Source organism: Chroicocephalus ridibundus, chromosome 2, assembly GCF_963924245.1.
Source record: "Chroicocephalus ridibundus chromosome 2, bChrRid1.1, whole genome shotgun sequence".
Taxonomy (NCBI): Eukaryota; Metazoa; Chordata; class Aves; order Charadriiformes; family Laridae; genus Chroicocephalus; species Chroicocephalus ridibundus.
The window spans coordinates 6,866,433-6,881,859 of record NC_086285.1 but is presented as its reverse complement, the minus strand read 5'-3'; the positions used below and the strand labels follow the sequence as shown (position 1 = coordinate 6,881,859).

Genomic DNA, 15,427 nt, shown 5'->3' with positions numbered 1-15,427 from the left:
CTGAATGAAGCGATGGGTTGTGTGATGTCCGCCTTATTTCTTTTAAAAATGGGAAGGCGATCATGGCCAAGTACAGTTTCAGAATTTGTAAACTGGCGTCTGACTAGCGCTGGTCTTACGGCACTGGCTTGTTTAAACAATTATAATATAGTTTCCCACTTTGCAGTGCTGCTCACTAGACTCATTAAGAAATATATTGTGAAGGAATGAAAACACCAGATCTAATTTCTAAATGTTATTGTATGGGCCAGAATAGTTACAGCATAGTACCATGCTTTCTTCCGTCAACTGCATTAATTTTTGGCTACTGCTTTTAAGCAGAGCTGCCAAAAAAATGTTTAGATCCTAGGGACATTTGTAAGCCCTGCAGGGTTCCCTTACCTCATTCAATCATCTTTCTCACACATATAGAGATGCACATTTTTGCTGACTTTAGGGGCATTCATATACCCAGCAAATCATCTCTGTCTGATCCCATCTGAGCAGCTCTGTTTTTATTTACAATAATCCTTGAATTTTCAAGGGAGTATTCTAACATTCAGCTAACCCTATTTTTCCTAACCCAGATTTAAAGAAAAATGAGGAATTATTTTTGGAATAGAACACACTCTAAGAAGAAATAACTTAGGATGCTATTTACCTTATGTATTGACTTAAAGCTAGATCTTCTGATGTAGCTGGGTTTTAAACCTGTGTTTTGGAGCGGGTTGGTGATAAAAAAATTAATAAAATGCTGGTTTATTCGTGTATTAAAAGCAGTTATGTAAATGTGAACTGTTGTTATCTAGAATAATTAAGTAAAATACCCTATACATAGCATATCCTTGATCAGATGAAAGGATGAAAGTTACAGGACACGCTAATCTTAACACCCTTTAAAACAAATGGAAGAGAATCCTGGGACTCATGAACTCTGCAGGCAGTTTCTGTTAACTGCCTATGCACGTTTCAGCAACAAAACCATCCTGATCTGGTTAGTTTGCAACCAAATTTGATCACGCACACTTATTGGAAGGCAAAAATCTTCACTGGCCAAGTTAGAAAAATCAACGTATTAAAGAAAAACCCTCTATGGCACAAATCATGCTGAAAAAAGCCTAGCACGTTAGAAGCTGCACAGCCATTTAGAACACGCTTTTGGCTTATCTCACCCTGGAAATCCAAAGAGTAATGTTAACAAGTGATTCTGAGTATGTGTCTGGAGCATTACAGTACCTAAGAAATGAAGTGCACCCAGTGAAATACAGCAAGCAGCCAGAGCAACGTGGTGTGAAGGTGGGGAGATGTTCCCTGAGTGAAGAGCAGGATCCTTCCCTCAGCATTACAGTGAAAAGTGCAGGCCCTTACCTTCAGGGAAGCAGTCTTCAGGCTCCATCAGCTCCTCAGCAAACTCAGGGATCTGCTCCAGCAGTTCTGCAGGATTTGTCAAATCCACTGTGCTGCCTTCAGAAAGACTGATTTCATCAAGCTTGTTGTCAACAAGAGCAAAGATGAGGAAAACAAATTGATCAATCGCCTCGAAGGAAGCAGACGAGTTTTTGTTCCACTAACCAATATCCCAGCTAAAGCCACCACAACAGAGACATCGCCATGCACTTCACGCGGTGCCCAATCCTCCAATGACAGCTCTGCCTACCCTGCGGTGAACTAACAGTCGACCCATCAACAAGAACAACAACAAAAGTTAACAAGTAAAATGTACTTTTTAAAAGAAAAGAGAAGCAAACCGTAGAAAGATTGTGAACAGCCACTGAATATTAATGGTAGGTGGAAGCTTGGCATGACTGAACCACTCGTGATTTTAAGTCTTGTGTGTCCTGAAGGCTCATACCTTCAGACGGCGGGGACCAGAAGCGGCACCCAGCTCCTGTAATGCTGATGGATGAATTTGAGGACCTGTGTTGGATTCCTGTCTCTGGAGCCTCATTCCTGAGGCTCCTCACCCACAACTGATGGGTGAAACCTTCACCCTGTCAGTCGGGATCATGCTCCACTCCCTGCTGCCACAGCTTCTCCTCCGAGATGAGCAGAAGTCCCTCTATCACCAGGGTCCGGTCACACGATTGCCACAGGCACGCGTGTGTGAGAGGGCTCTTCCACCTGCCTCATCCTGGGGCTAATTTGTTCCCACCATGGGATGTGGCCCCTAGCCTGTTGGCCACACACTTCTCATCTCAAGGTGACATAGGAGGAGGGACACACAGCTATTGAAGGCCTTTCAGAGGCTCTATTGCTTGCCTGAAATATTTGACACCACCATCTTAGGTGTGTAGTTTAAATTCAGCGTTTCTCAAATCCCCCTCTGGAAAATGGGGACAAGAATAATCCCTCTCCCTGAAGCATTGGTTGTCTTATCTATTTAGAGCAGGAATCCTCAAGTAGATCTGGATAAAAATTTCTGGGGAATAGATTATTTTCAAAAATTGTTTTAAAGGCTATGCAAGAAATTGGGTTGAATACAGCAAAGGATCTTGGTAAAAGTCTAATGTTGTAGTTGGAAATCTGGCTGAATTTGATATTAAAAGAGATATGATACATGATTAAATAAGTCACCCAAATATGAAATAGAAATTTCATTTCAGGTCAAAACTTTATTTTAACAGAATTAAAACATTTTCTTTAGAATAAAATGGGATTTTTACCCCCATGTTTTATTTTTCATAATAAAACATTTCCATTTTGTATTAATCCAAAATTACATTTTACTTGATTATTCGGCTCAGCCGCTAAAGTGAAAGATCCAATATTTGCCAGTCCTGCCCACAGTTTGTTTCTCACTGTATTAGAGAACCACCTGGCACAAGTGGGCAACACCAAAGCTGGTATCTTCTACGTGTCATATCAATGCAAAATAGCCATAAGCAGGAGTCAGGAGAGGTGGGATATTTGTTAACTGTCTTATTCTGTTCTCTGATTACTTACTGAAGTCTTTCTGTGCCTTATCTTCCAATAGTATTGTCTCCATTTAAAAAAATGAGGACAATAATACTTACCCATGCTTTTAAACAACCTGTGAGATAGTTAGATGAGAGATGGCACGTACACATAAAGTATTATTTTCATGAGGATGATGGTGATGGAGTTAGAGAACAGGTACAGCTTTATATATTTATTATTAATGTGCAAATGGGGCCTCTGTTTTCCAGTATACGCAGCCAATGCAAAATTTATAGCTTTATTCAGAGAAATGCTGAACATGGGGTAAAATGGTCAAGATTAAACATTCCAGCAATGCTTGCAAGCGGGGATGGAAGCTACTTGTTTGCAATTAGCTGCAGCATCCAGAAGGTCATAGTCTTGGCTGGGGTTTTTAATGCTCTACTCAAAAAGGACTGCAAACAATTGAGAAGAGACCTTTTAAAAAGAGAGTCAGAACAGAAAGCACAGGTCAAAGACATGGATAAAGCTTCTAAAAAATCCATATTCAGAATGCAGCTGTCGTACAGAGCCCATTTTCTACAGACTACCAACGGTATATGATGGTGGGAAAAATGTCATACCAAGTTTTAGCACAGTCAGAACTTTCTGATACTTTTCATTAGAGAATGCATTTAGTCAGTATCTGTTCTGTTATGAAGACGTCAAAACACACATCACTGAAATAGTCCTCAATCATATACAGCTGTAGGATGTAGAAAATAGGGCTTCCGATGAGAAAAGAAGCCTTGTTGGATATAATTCCTACCAATAGACAGAAATCAAAGAAAACTGTGAGAACAACGTCAGCTCGATAGCATTGTCAATGAGAGAGCTGTATTTAGCAGAGACAGGTTAGGAAATTCACAGAGCACAATACGATGCAATTATAATAGACTACAAGGAAAACATCTTAAAGAATCAAGAATTCTTGAGAGTTATTTATCAGGAGGGGTTTTCAGAAAATATTAGAATCCATCAGCGTCAAAGGGAGACGGGGAACGTGCAAGACAAAACAGACAGAATTTCCTCCGAAAAGCTTCCAAAGAAGAGGCAGCAAACACGGATTCAGAAAACACCAGACAAAGGTTTGAGGGTCCAAACTGGGACTAGAGAAAGAAGGAACCGTATGTATGAGAGAGGAGGGAAAGATTAGGAAAACTTGTAGGAAAGAAGCAAAGGTTACTCTTTGCCAAAAAGGTTAAAGGGATTAAGAAGGTTTTCATGAACTCACTAATGGAAAGAAAAGAGCTGGAGACATAACAACAATTGATGAGGGAGATGTAACTAACCAAAATTCAGTTGCCTAAGAAAACAAACTCTTTTTAAAAGAATCCAACAAGGGGATCAATAAAAAGAGGGGGGAGAGCCTGTTAGGATTAATACAAATGTAAGTGGGGAAATATCTAGAAAGCCCGAGACACACGTAAGTCAGCAGATCCAGGCAAGGTGCATTGTAGGGCGCAAAGAGATCCGATAATGCCAAGTTAACACACCATTAGCAATCAATAGTGGATGCTCATGGAAAACTGGAAACAGCCCAGGAGAGCAGCAGTAAGTAAACACAATACTGAGCTTAGAGAAGAGGAAAAGAGAATAATCATGGGAATCACAGATCACTAAACACTTGGCATAGCCTGTGATTAAAGTGAATTAAATAAAGACTCAGAGGAGAAAAGGAGAGTGCTTTATCAGAGTGAAATGTCCGAGAGATGTAAAGGCGGTGAGGTGGCTCTCCTGTCTGCTAAGGGTACTGTGCACAAATGGGGTGCAAAGAGGACAAAAGATGGCAAAAAGGACAACACAGAATCCCCTCTTTCTTTCTTGGAATAAGCGAGTGGAGGAGGTGTACCAGGCAGAGACAACGGGACCTGTCACAAGCCCCTTTGGGAGACCTCCCACTAGTGCAGGAATTCATGCTGCAGAGGTTCGTTTTTAATGTGTTTTTGGGTGGAGCGGCTGTTTTCAGTAGCCAGACAGGGCTTCCACACCCACTGCTTGTGACTGTAATAGTGGCAAATTGATCTGAATGGGTTTTTCAAAAAGCCTTTAGTGGTGAGATGCTGAAATCTCATTGAAAGTTTGATGTTTGTTCAAGGCTTAACTCTCTTATCTCCCTTCCTTTCTCCCTCACCTATGAAGATCACAGCCTTAATCTGTCAAATTGACGTACGATATATAAACCTTAAGAAAATACCTGGATGTCTATTATAGAAAAGTCTACTTTTGAAATAAATTGTAATTGGCTTGGATTCACCCATTGCTGTGTGGAGAAAAGCCATCCTAAGGACCCGAATGTAACATAAACTTTGTCTTCAGGGGAGGAGATCTGTAGGGATTAGAGTCAGCATTATCTTCACTGAAGATATAGACGAGGTACTGTCCGATATAATCCTTGCGTTATCTGATAACATTAAATTGGAGAGAGTATTGAAACCAAGGAAGCAGAAAGGAAAAGACAAGTGAAACGCGGAGAGAATACAGCAAAAGGGGACTTGACTCAAAATAGTACAAATGAGAGAGTTCCAGGAAAATTTCAATGGAAATCCTGGAAATCTGGAGTAATATTAAAAAATTATGGATGTAACAATGTAGAAAATCTATATGAAAGTATCTTGTCTAGATAATGAGAGGCTATTTCCTCTCTTTTTACCTCTGTGGAAGTTGTATCTGGAATATTGTGCTTACTTCTTGGCAAAACAACTCCAAAAAGGAACAATTGAGGGAGTTGCAAAGAAAGAGGTAAAAAAAGTCAAATAAAGGGCACAGAAGAGATACTCATTTACAAGAAATAATGAAATGGAAGAACAATGGCATGTGATTTCAGGAGGTAAGCCAAAGACAAAAGGAAGCGAACAACAGCCTATTAAATTAAGTGATATTAATTCATTAAAAGACAATGATGGATAAAATTGGTAAAAGAGAGTAATGAAATGATACTTTGAAAGGAAAAAAAGAAAAAAAAGAGGGATGGTTGCTAAGGTAATATACTCAGCCATGAGATTTTTTCTAAGCAAGTGAATTGTTCCCTTTGGTAAATGAAGAAATCTAAGTTGCCTGATACGTTTAAAAGTAGATTCCACAAAGCTGTACAAAATATTTTATGGGACAGCATTTTGGCATAGAAATCAACCTGCTTGTTCTCTGAGGTCTTATCCACCTGTAACGTCAATGATTTTATTGCTCTCGTGTCTTTCAGCTGATTTATATAGGATGAATTTTTAATCATATAATGGTATCCTTTCCTGACATCAACAGTGTTTTATTCAGAACACATTCAATGCTTCCTGTTATTGACTGAATCACTCAAAGCCCTGCCTCTTGGGCATACCAAATCTGTTAAGCTACTTCCTCGCAGTTGCTGGCTTTATTTGGCTAGTCGCAAGTTCTTGGGACGTTCATCAAAAAGATGATTAATGTGTCTTTGTGTGCCGGCACAAAGATTACTTCTGAATAGGAGGACTGTAAGTATGTAACGTCCACGCGAGATCTGGCCCTCAAAAATAGCATCCTTTGGGCTTTGCTCTTTCATGTTGGCATTCATAGCCTCATGTGAACTTCCGTTTGATTTCAAGTCATCCCTGGATTATTGCCATATTCCTCCACCTCTTTCTAAGCAGCCGCAAATAGAATCAATTATACTCTACTATAGAAAGGTGACATTTGTGTCCCAGGACCCTTTGAAAGTTGAGGGAGGAAATGGGGATTATTTCCTTATCACGATGTTGCTGAATATATCAAGGGTAGAATGTTCCTGTTTTATCGTGACATTTTGTTATAGCACTAACAAAGGACATAGTTTTCCAGCCTCCGTGTTAGGGTCACAGGGTTTATTTATCTCCAAAAGACATTTAAACACGGAGGATACCTAATCCCCTGAGAGAAATGTTCCTGAAATGGTCTTCTAATTCCTCCTAGTTATAATGCTTCATCTCATTATTTTAAAATTTTGGGTTTCTTTGGTAAATATATATACATTTTTTTCCTGAGACTGGCATATCAAATATGCGAGTCTGCTTGAGTTCAGGACCTTTTCTTTCTGAAGAAGTTGTTCAATATGCCAAGAAGTATTCTGGCAAGGAAGATTGCTCCTTAAAGAAATCCTTCTTGGCTAGAGGATTTCTGGTTACTGTGAGTGGAATTTAGCTCACTTAAGCACACAACTCATCTAGTTACCCTGAGCTCCCTTTATAGTCAGTGGAGAGAAACAGGCTCTTTTAGAAGATGATTCATCTGACCTAATTTAAATGTTGATTTCGGTTGGAGATGATACACATTTACCCAACTACATTGGCTCCAGATCCTCATTGACTATAAAGGGGCCTCAGACGACAAGTTCAGATGCAGATGTCTACATTTAGCCAGTAAATTCTACCCCCTATTACAATATAAACAAGGAGGCCTGGAGAAGATGAACTCTGGCTCTGTGATGGGTCTGTTTCCTGTTGTCCTGTCAAGGTTTCTCCATGGGATTGCTCCTGCTGGGCACCAACTTGCCAGCAATTTCATAGCAGAATTGGGAGAGGTGTGATGCATGTTGGTACTATGTCATCCTTTCCCTTTCATTAATTCAGTGCCCCCAAACCACCACTGGTTCCAATCTCAAGGAGCCATGGAGTTCCCCAAACTCCCAGGACATCACCCAATCCCTCCAGTTCCTGATTTCAAAGAGAGGTATCCATCAGTTTCTAATAATAAAGGCAAAGTTATATGTCAACAGAATGCTGAATCTGAATGGGAAAAAACCCTAACAAGTCAGCAAGTAGGATACAGGAAATGTAAAGCCTGGAGTCACTCAGTGTACAGTACAAATACATATATTTTTGGTATTCATGTTTATAAGGACAACATAATGCTACAAATTGAAAATAAATGTCAGTGTGTACACATCAAGAAACAATGAGCGAGCTGCACTTTGTCAAACATCAAGTGAATGATACCAAGGCTTACTAGTTAGTTCGCATCTTCATATCAGCCACTTAAACTGTTGCACCTTTCTTGCGTCTATGTGCTAACCCGAAAAGAAATGGCAATCTGTGACAGATAGCAGATGCCCTCCAGTGAACTCAGCGTGCGGATCTGCCAAGTCAGCAGATGCCATCCTTAGAGCCACTTTTCAGTGGGAAAGCACACACATATTTGCTCCTAAAATAAGATAGTAACATTATAGATGGTTTTGTGGTTTGGGTTTTTTTGTTGTGTTTTTTTTTTGTTTGTTTTGTTTTGTTTTTTTTTTCCCCAAAGCCTCTTGGAATCTCATCTTAATTTATAATGCACATTTTCCAAGCTTTCAAATTATTTTTATAACAACAAAATCCTCTCTCTTCTTCACTAAGACTGTAATACCTACTACGTACTATTGCTTTCCTACCACTTGACAAACATGTATTTTTACAAGCCATAAACCCCACATAAATCGGTGACATGCACTACGGAGATGGTGCAATGGGTTGCATGCAGTATCAGGTAGGAAAGTTGTTTCTGTTACCTCTTTTTGCCCTACTGGAGGTGGTGGCTCAGCCTTCAACTGCTTATCCACGTGCAACTCACTTAACTCTTCACAAATCTCAGAGTTCTGACTCCGGACGCCTGGGCTTTGGCATCGCTGCCCCCTCAGCTGCAGCTGTTTTTCCTGCTGGAAATAATCCTAGATGGGTTTATTTTCTTTTTCTTTCATAGCATGCTTATTTCTTAAGGAGATCTCCCCAGCTAGAAGAGAAAATAACCTGGACTATACTTGTCAGGGAACGTCATCTTAAGGAAAATGGCAAGAAACAAGATAACACAAGCTTATGCTGCAACTTTTGAGATTTAGCAACTGTATATGTCAAGATACCTGGCTGTAGAAAATGGAAATACAAATAGGCCAACTTTTTTTCTGAGCTGTTGTCGCTGGGGCAGAAGGAAATTCCCTTCCAACCTCTATTTTGAGTCTGGTTTTTGAGACACAAGCTTTCTCCAGTCATCCGAGGCGCACAGAAAGGTGTCTGCAGTTCAGGGGAATAACCGAGGGGTGTACCCTGGGGTCACGACGATACTCAGTGTTACAGCTGGAGGAAGGCAGGAGTGCCATACCCAGTGCTGTGCTATGCGTCTGCTTGAAACAGTGCGGAAAAAACACCCAGGGGAGACAAGATACACATTGAAGGGGAGGAAAACCGAAGTTCACAGGAAGAGATAAAAGGTACCTAAAAGCAGATGTGGAAAAACTGCAGGTAAACACGTAAACGTACACAGCTCCTATTCAGCAAAACACTTCAGACTACTTTGCACCCACTGATGCCAACGGGACTTAACCGCAGCTTGAAAGGAGAGTGTATTCTTAAGTACTTCACTAAAAAGGGATGGACTCTGGAATCAGACCAATATTTTTTTTTTTTCCTGCAAACACATCTGACTAGACCCAGTGCTTGCTTATATGAGTGGTGCCATTAAATCCAGCCACTTCTTCTTGGGGTGATGATTGTTGCTGCCGAGCTTTCTAGAATTACTCCCAGGACTAATGGCAGAGGAGAGGATGTTTGCAGGGTTGGTCCCTACATCTGGAGGCCCAGGTTCTTCGCTGGTGTAAATCAGTGTGGCTTTATCGATTCACCTAAGGCAGGGGTTTCTCTGAAAACTCCATAGCTCATCACAGCACTACCATCGTTCATGCCATTACTAATGCTGCTACTAAAACATTAATAAAACTGTAGCTGGTTTCAAAGGGTTGTGCTGAATTGCTTACAGAAGGACTTCCATGCTGAGAAAAAAATTACAAGCATAACAGGATTTCAACAGTAATTATTTAAACCTATTTATCTTTCACTTGTCCACCTTTTTTTTTCCCTTGGCTTGACTGACATTCAACGTTATTCGTGTATTAAGTGAGTTTCCCTTCCCCAGGGAGCCGCAGCCTGCCCGCCTCAGTTCTAAAGCCACATCACCACAGGAAGTCCCTCAAGAGGTACCAGGAGCAGAAAAACACTTTATTCCAAATATAACTATCTGAAAGAACAGATGACACAAAGGAAGCAGTTGGTTAAGCAAATTGCTCTCCGTATAAATGCTTTCGGACTGTCAGGTTTGTACCAGCCCTCTCAAATGTCGTTCTGTGTTTCTAGCAAATTAATTTAAAATCAAATTACTTGTTTCCTGCTTCAGAGGGCATGTGGTCTAAAATATATTCTAACTTTAATAAATTAAATTACGCACGTCCAAGCCTGTATCCTCTGCATAAGAATGTATTACATACAATTTCTAGGCACAGTTTAGCACTGATGTTCACAGGGCAGAGATTGCTCCATAATCATCGAGTTACAGTTCCACCCCTGTCAAAAAGTAACACTCTTTAAGGCGCATCTTTGGAAATAGTGCAATATTCAGGGGAGAAGCTAACGTGGAAGGCACAGTACGCGCAAGTAAGGCACTCAGCCATAAAAAGGGTTTTTTTATAATGCAATGTGCATACGACACAGCACCAAGTAATCTTAATGGCGTGATATTGGTTATAGCGCTAAAACAACAGAAACAATTGTTTCATGTTAAAAGTGGAATGCAATCTGAGGTGACATCTCAAGTTCATTTATGCAGAAAGGTTGTGCGCTCAGATTCATTAGAAACTATGCAGTGTACGGGAACAGGCTGTGTAGCGCAGTTGATCTGACGAATACTCAAGTTGTTAAGCAAATTACAGCGCTAAGCTAGAGTCAAATGCCAAACTTACACCAATTCTCTATTTACTAACCCCTCTGTGTGGTACCAAGACTTAGCAACGCTTTCCAAGAGACTAAACTCCAGGAGACCTGGACCCAGCCACTTCCCAGAAATCTTACTGGTACCAAGCATTCGATGAGTTAACGTTAATTAAAACTGATGCAATACATCCTGTCAAATTATCCAATGGGGAAAATGGGCGCATGTGTTCGGACAACGATCTGGTCTGTCACCATGTGTTTCCACACTTGTCTTGCAAATTTATGAGGTGGGAGAAAAATCCCGGAGAAAAATCCCTAAGAAGAATAGACTCTTCAAGACAATCTGGTTGTATAGATTGATCCCAAAAGGAGCGTTAGGGAACCAACGGAGTTTTTGCAAACAAGTGATGCCAGCCCTGCTAAGCCACTCTCCTGGGATGCAAGAGCCTCATTGCCACCACACAGCACCCGAAGATCGGCACAGACCTGCCCGGGGAACGGTGCCTTTGGTTTACGTTGTTTAACTTCGGACTGTTTGCTTTTATTCTGATTCCAGATGATTCGTTCTTCTGGCAGCAACGGCAGCAGGTTTATCTCCTGCAAAGCTCCCCACCGTGGGTGGTTTATATAATTTGTTTTTAATTTTTGTGCCATGTTGCCAAGGCAATACACATTATGTTAATATTTATTGATTCGGTTGTTTTCATAATTTATAAAGGAAAACCATCCAGCGATGCAAAAACTTTGCGCATGGAAACGGAGGGCTGGGAGCCCAGGTCAGACCTCAGCCCCTTTAAAGCGTAAACCAAAAGTTTGCTCACCTCTGCTCTGATCTGGGCCCTAAAAAGCGGCGATCTGCCAACACCGCACCAGTAATTAGCACGTGGAGGAGGACGGACGCAGTGTCGTCCCCTTGCATGCTGCGGGTCAGTTGTAGCACCAGAAAAAACAGCAACCAGATTGAAAATAGAGCATAATCTGGGTGCCATCTCAAGCGTGTTTGTGCACGGACCCACATACTTGTTTGCTGACACAAATAAATACAAAGGCTCCACACTGCGTCCTGCCTCTGAAAAGCACAGATCGGCTAATTGTTTCAGGCTCAAATGGGGATTAGTGCAAATGCCGCTCCTCTGGAAAGAGGACTTGCTGTTGGCAAAACAAGACAAATACCTGTCATCAGCACAGATTCGCTTTGCTCCTTCCCCATGGAAATATCATTTTTTCCATCCTGTGCAAGCAAATTTAGAAAGAGGATCCCAGGACCTGCCTTTCAGACGGCGATCAGCTCGGATGGGTTCTCCTGATGCTTCACTCACTCCCCAGATCATGACCCTGGCTTGTAACATTTGTTCCCTGATTCCCTGGCCACAGTTGTTGTGGGAAAGACGACGTGCAAAGCCTGTGATAGCAGGAAGCTTCCTCTCCCAGGCAGGTGGGGAGGCAAGAAATGGGAATTGCCTCTGGAGCCCTACCCGCCTTGCAACTGTCACTGCAGAGCCAGCAAGGAATTATGAAGGATTTGGCACAATAAAGTTAATTTAAGTTATTTTATGAGGTGGACAGGGTATCCCCTGTCTCTGGTGAGCCAGTGCAAATGCAAACTGCCCTTTACATAGTCCACAGTGCAACGGGAAGCTTCAACCCTATACATCTTCTCTGCTCCCCACCGGGCTCATACGTCCCTCTGTCTCTTTGACAACCAATTTTGAGACGCTAACGCGATCTCAGGGACGTCCAGGTTCTTCAGTCACTTTCCAGGAACGAGCTGGTCAGGACATTTCCAGGAGCAGACTCAGAGCGGTGGGGGTTTGACCGGGTCCCCCCACATACAAGTCTGCACACACTTGGCCATACAGGTGGGACTCCCTTTTCCCATGGGGTGCCGCCCATCAGAGGAAGCATCAGCAGCAGGCAAGGATGCTGGCAACAGAAATATCACTGCTTTAGCCATTCATAGATGACTGCCACTATGAAATTGAGCCTCCTTGAGAAATGCAGCTCAGCAATTAGTCCCTTAATAGATGACAACATATTTTAACCTGCAAAGCTTCCTATAGCCAGTTTTCGGATATAAAAACCATAGTAAGAGTCTGAGGAGATTTTCATCTACAGTAAACCCAGTTTAGCAGTGTGACACACATAGCTACGAGAAGACTGTTTACTCTGTAGAGTAATTGTTGATGTTTATGTTCCTCCTTGCGTACAGCTATGGGTTTCATAAAATTACCCTGCCTGGTAGCAATTGGCATCCTTTCTCAGCAACAGTTTGCATCTAGTAACTGGCATCCCTTCCTCTGCAAAGAAGCCAAGAAGTAGATGATGGTGAGAACTGAACTGTTTACGCCCTACCTCTGCATGAGGGGGGAAGCAAGCAGATTGCGACGCCGCTGAACTACGGCGAGCCTGCGTTTCTGCCTGGGTGGCACCTGCTCCGTGTGTAAAATAAACAGGAGACTACAGTCTGCAGAGCTGCCGGGCTGACAACTCTCAGACATGCTGAATTCAGCCTTTCTGAAAAGTCTTGAAAAATCAGAGCTAAAATGGGAGAGAAATAAATAACCGTGAACCAGGGAAATGAATCGCGGGTTCTTATTACCAGAACAGATCATTTATGATCTTGGTTCTCTCCTTCAACAAATAAATGTAAATCCTTGTAGCACCAATAAAATCAGTGGACTTATATTTCTGCACGTTTAGCATGAGAAGAAAAATCACCAAACACATCAGGAAAATCCCCTTGCTTCCTTAATACGGGAAGGGGAAGATTAATATCACTTATTCCGCCAGGAATAAAAAAGGGCTGGTGTGCAGCTGTCAATTTTAAGTGTGCGCATTTAAGAATCTCTCTAACCCGCTTTGAAGAATTGCTTCTGTAAAGCAGAGTTGCCGCTACTCAATTTAATGAGAAATCAGAGGAAAACCTGGAGTGATACCACACCACAGCACTACGATATCACTAAGACACAGAGGGGACTCATGCTACGCTGTTTTCCTTTGCAAGTGCATTTTATTAGCAGACTACAGCATTTGCAAATACTGATGTAAAGCGTGTGAAGTCCTCCCTTAGGGTTACACATGTACGTAATTTAAGACCTTCAAGTTCCTCAAAGAATGAGGTATGAAAACAGGAAAGAGAAAGCCTAAACCTGATTATTTGAGACTGGTCATCCCCACTCTCCATCCTATGCCACCTGGCCCATCATTCCACTTCAGCAGAAACAACCAGACATCGGGCTAGCTCAGCGGACTGATTTTTGTTCAGTTTTTCAGGCCCCTCCCATTCGCCTATGCAAAAGCCAGAAACAATCTGGTGCAAAGGCAGCAGTCAAACGTCAGAATTAGAAGGTGCTGCCCGTATTTGCCACGTGAATCCATCTGGATTTTTTTTCTTTTTCTTGGTGACCCAGCCTTTTCAGTGACCCCGTTTATTAAAACCCAAATCACTAACACAGACATGCAGAAGAGCAACACGGGCAAAACACGTTAAACACAATAGTCTCCGAGTTCAGAAACAGCACAGGCCTCTTGCCCGGCTCCCAGTGGATGTACCAGTGGATGAAATGATGCCCCTCTACTTGGACGCCCACAGGTCCCAAAGGAGTTTCCAACTGAGCTGTCATTTGTCGGAGCTAATGCCACTGTAGTTTGAATTTACACTTATGTAGCTAAACACAGAACTTGTCCTCTTAGTGCACCTCAGAAACACATTATTTTTTTTCCCCCTAAAAGTTGTAGGCTATTTGGAAGCAAAGTGCAGTACTTGTTCTAAAAAATAACGCACCTCTGAGTACTTAGCTGGATAAAAATACCAGAACTCGGCCCTTAAAATTCAGAATGCTGAAGGCTAAGACTGGCCAGAAACCAGCTGCTCAGCAGGGGCTGTTAACAGCAAAATCTGCCCCGGAACCAGCCTGCCCTGGTATTTTCCTTCGTTTTGAATAAAAGCGAACTAAAACTTCGCCAGAGAAACATCATCACAACCACTAACGGCTGGTCACTGCACAAGCGCTGGATGCTTTGCCAAACGCCGTCCCACAAGGAGGGGAACAGGAGTTTAGCAGCGCTCTGTCATGGATTCATCCAGAACATTTTAAGCGTTTGAACTCTGACCGTGGAGGAGAAAGGCACGTTCTTTCTAATGGCTTCTGCCTTGCTGGCCTGAGATCTTTTCCCACACTGGGCAACGCACTGCCCATAATAAAACACAGATTCATTATTACAAGGGTTGACTCTTAAAATTAGTCTAAGTGGGAGAACTTGGCAAAAAGATGGACTGCCAAAGTTAATTTAGCCTGTTATCAATTCAATAGGCTTAAATAGGCGGTGAAAGTGTTTCATAAGTGTTCATTGTTCAGAGTTCAAGCTAATACCTTCTGCTAAATTGCATTTTGAAGTTTAATCACAATCTACTTTATGTTTCTTTTGGTAATAGGGATCTCTCCACAGTATAATGTGAAGAACTCAAACTAATGGGCTCCTCTGATGGAAGTTTAAATTTTGGAAGCTTGCCTCAAGGTGCAGTGAGTGAAAGTGCCTGAAATAACCCGGAACCTTTCACCCAAATGAGGCGTCGGTATTTTGATCATTAAGGAAGTCTCGTATTATCACAGGCAATAACAACAAAATAACCACTATTTTAAATTTTGCTATTTTGGACCATAATTAATGGGAGTAATTTCAACCCCCCGACACACGCGCTCACACACTGTCTCTCTTGGCACAGGAGCCGCTGGGGAACTGGCTGCTGTTCTTTTCGTCCAAAATGTTAAATGTCGGCATCTTCTTTACCAAAGGGAGAAACAGTGAGAAATGCTCATTTCTGGGCAGCGTTT

At 41.9% G+C, this 15,427-nt stretch overlaps 1 protein-coding gene across 4 annotated transcripts in view; it reads right to left on the bottom strand.

Annotated features, from left to right (window-relative positions):
* LOC134511030 (sodium channel protein type 5 subunit alpha-like) overlaps positions 1-15,427 on the bottom strand; it is a 222,399-nt gene that overhangs the window by 51,281 nt on the left and 155,691 nt on the right. For 3 of the 4 annotated variants that reach the window (XM_063324350.1, XM_063324347.1, XM_063324348.1), the window contains 2 exons: positions 8,405-8,551; positions 1,348-1,468 (listed from right to left, as the gene is read on the bottom strand). In XM_063324350.1, the coding sequence (XP_063180420.1) occupies positions 1,348-1,468; positions 8,405-8,551 (268 nt within the window). The remainder of the gene's footprint in view (positions 1-1,347; positions 1,469-8,404; positions 8,552-15,427) is intronic. The other variant, XM_063324349.1, reaches the window with a different exon arrangement.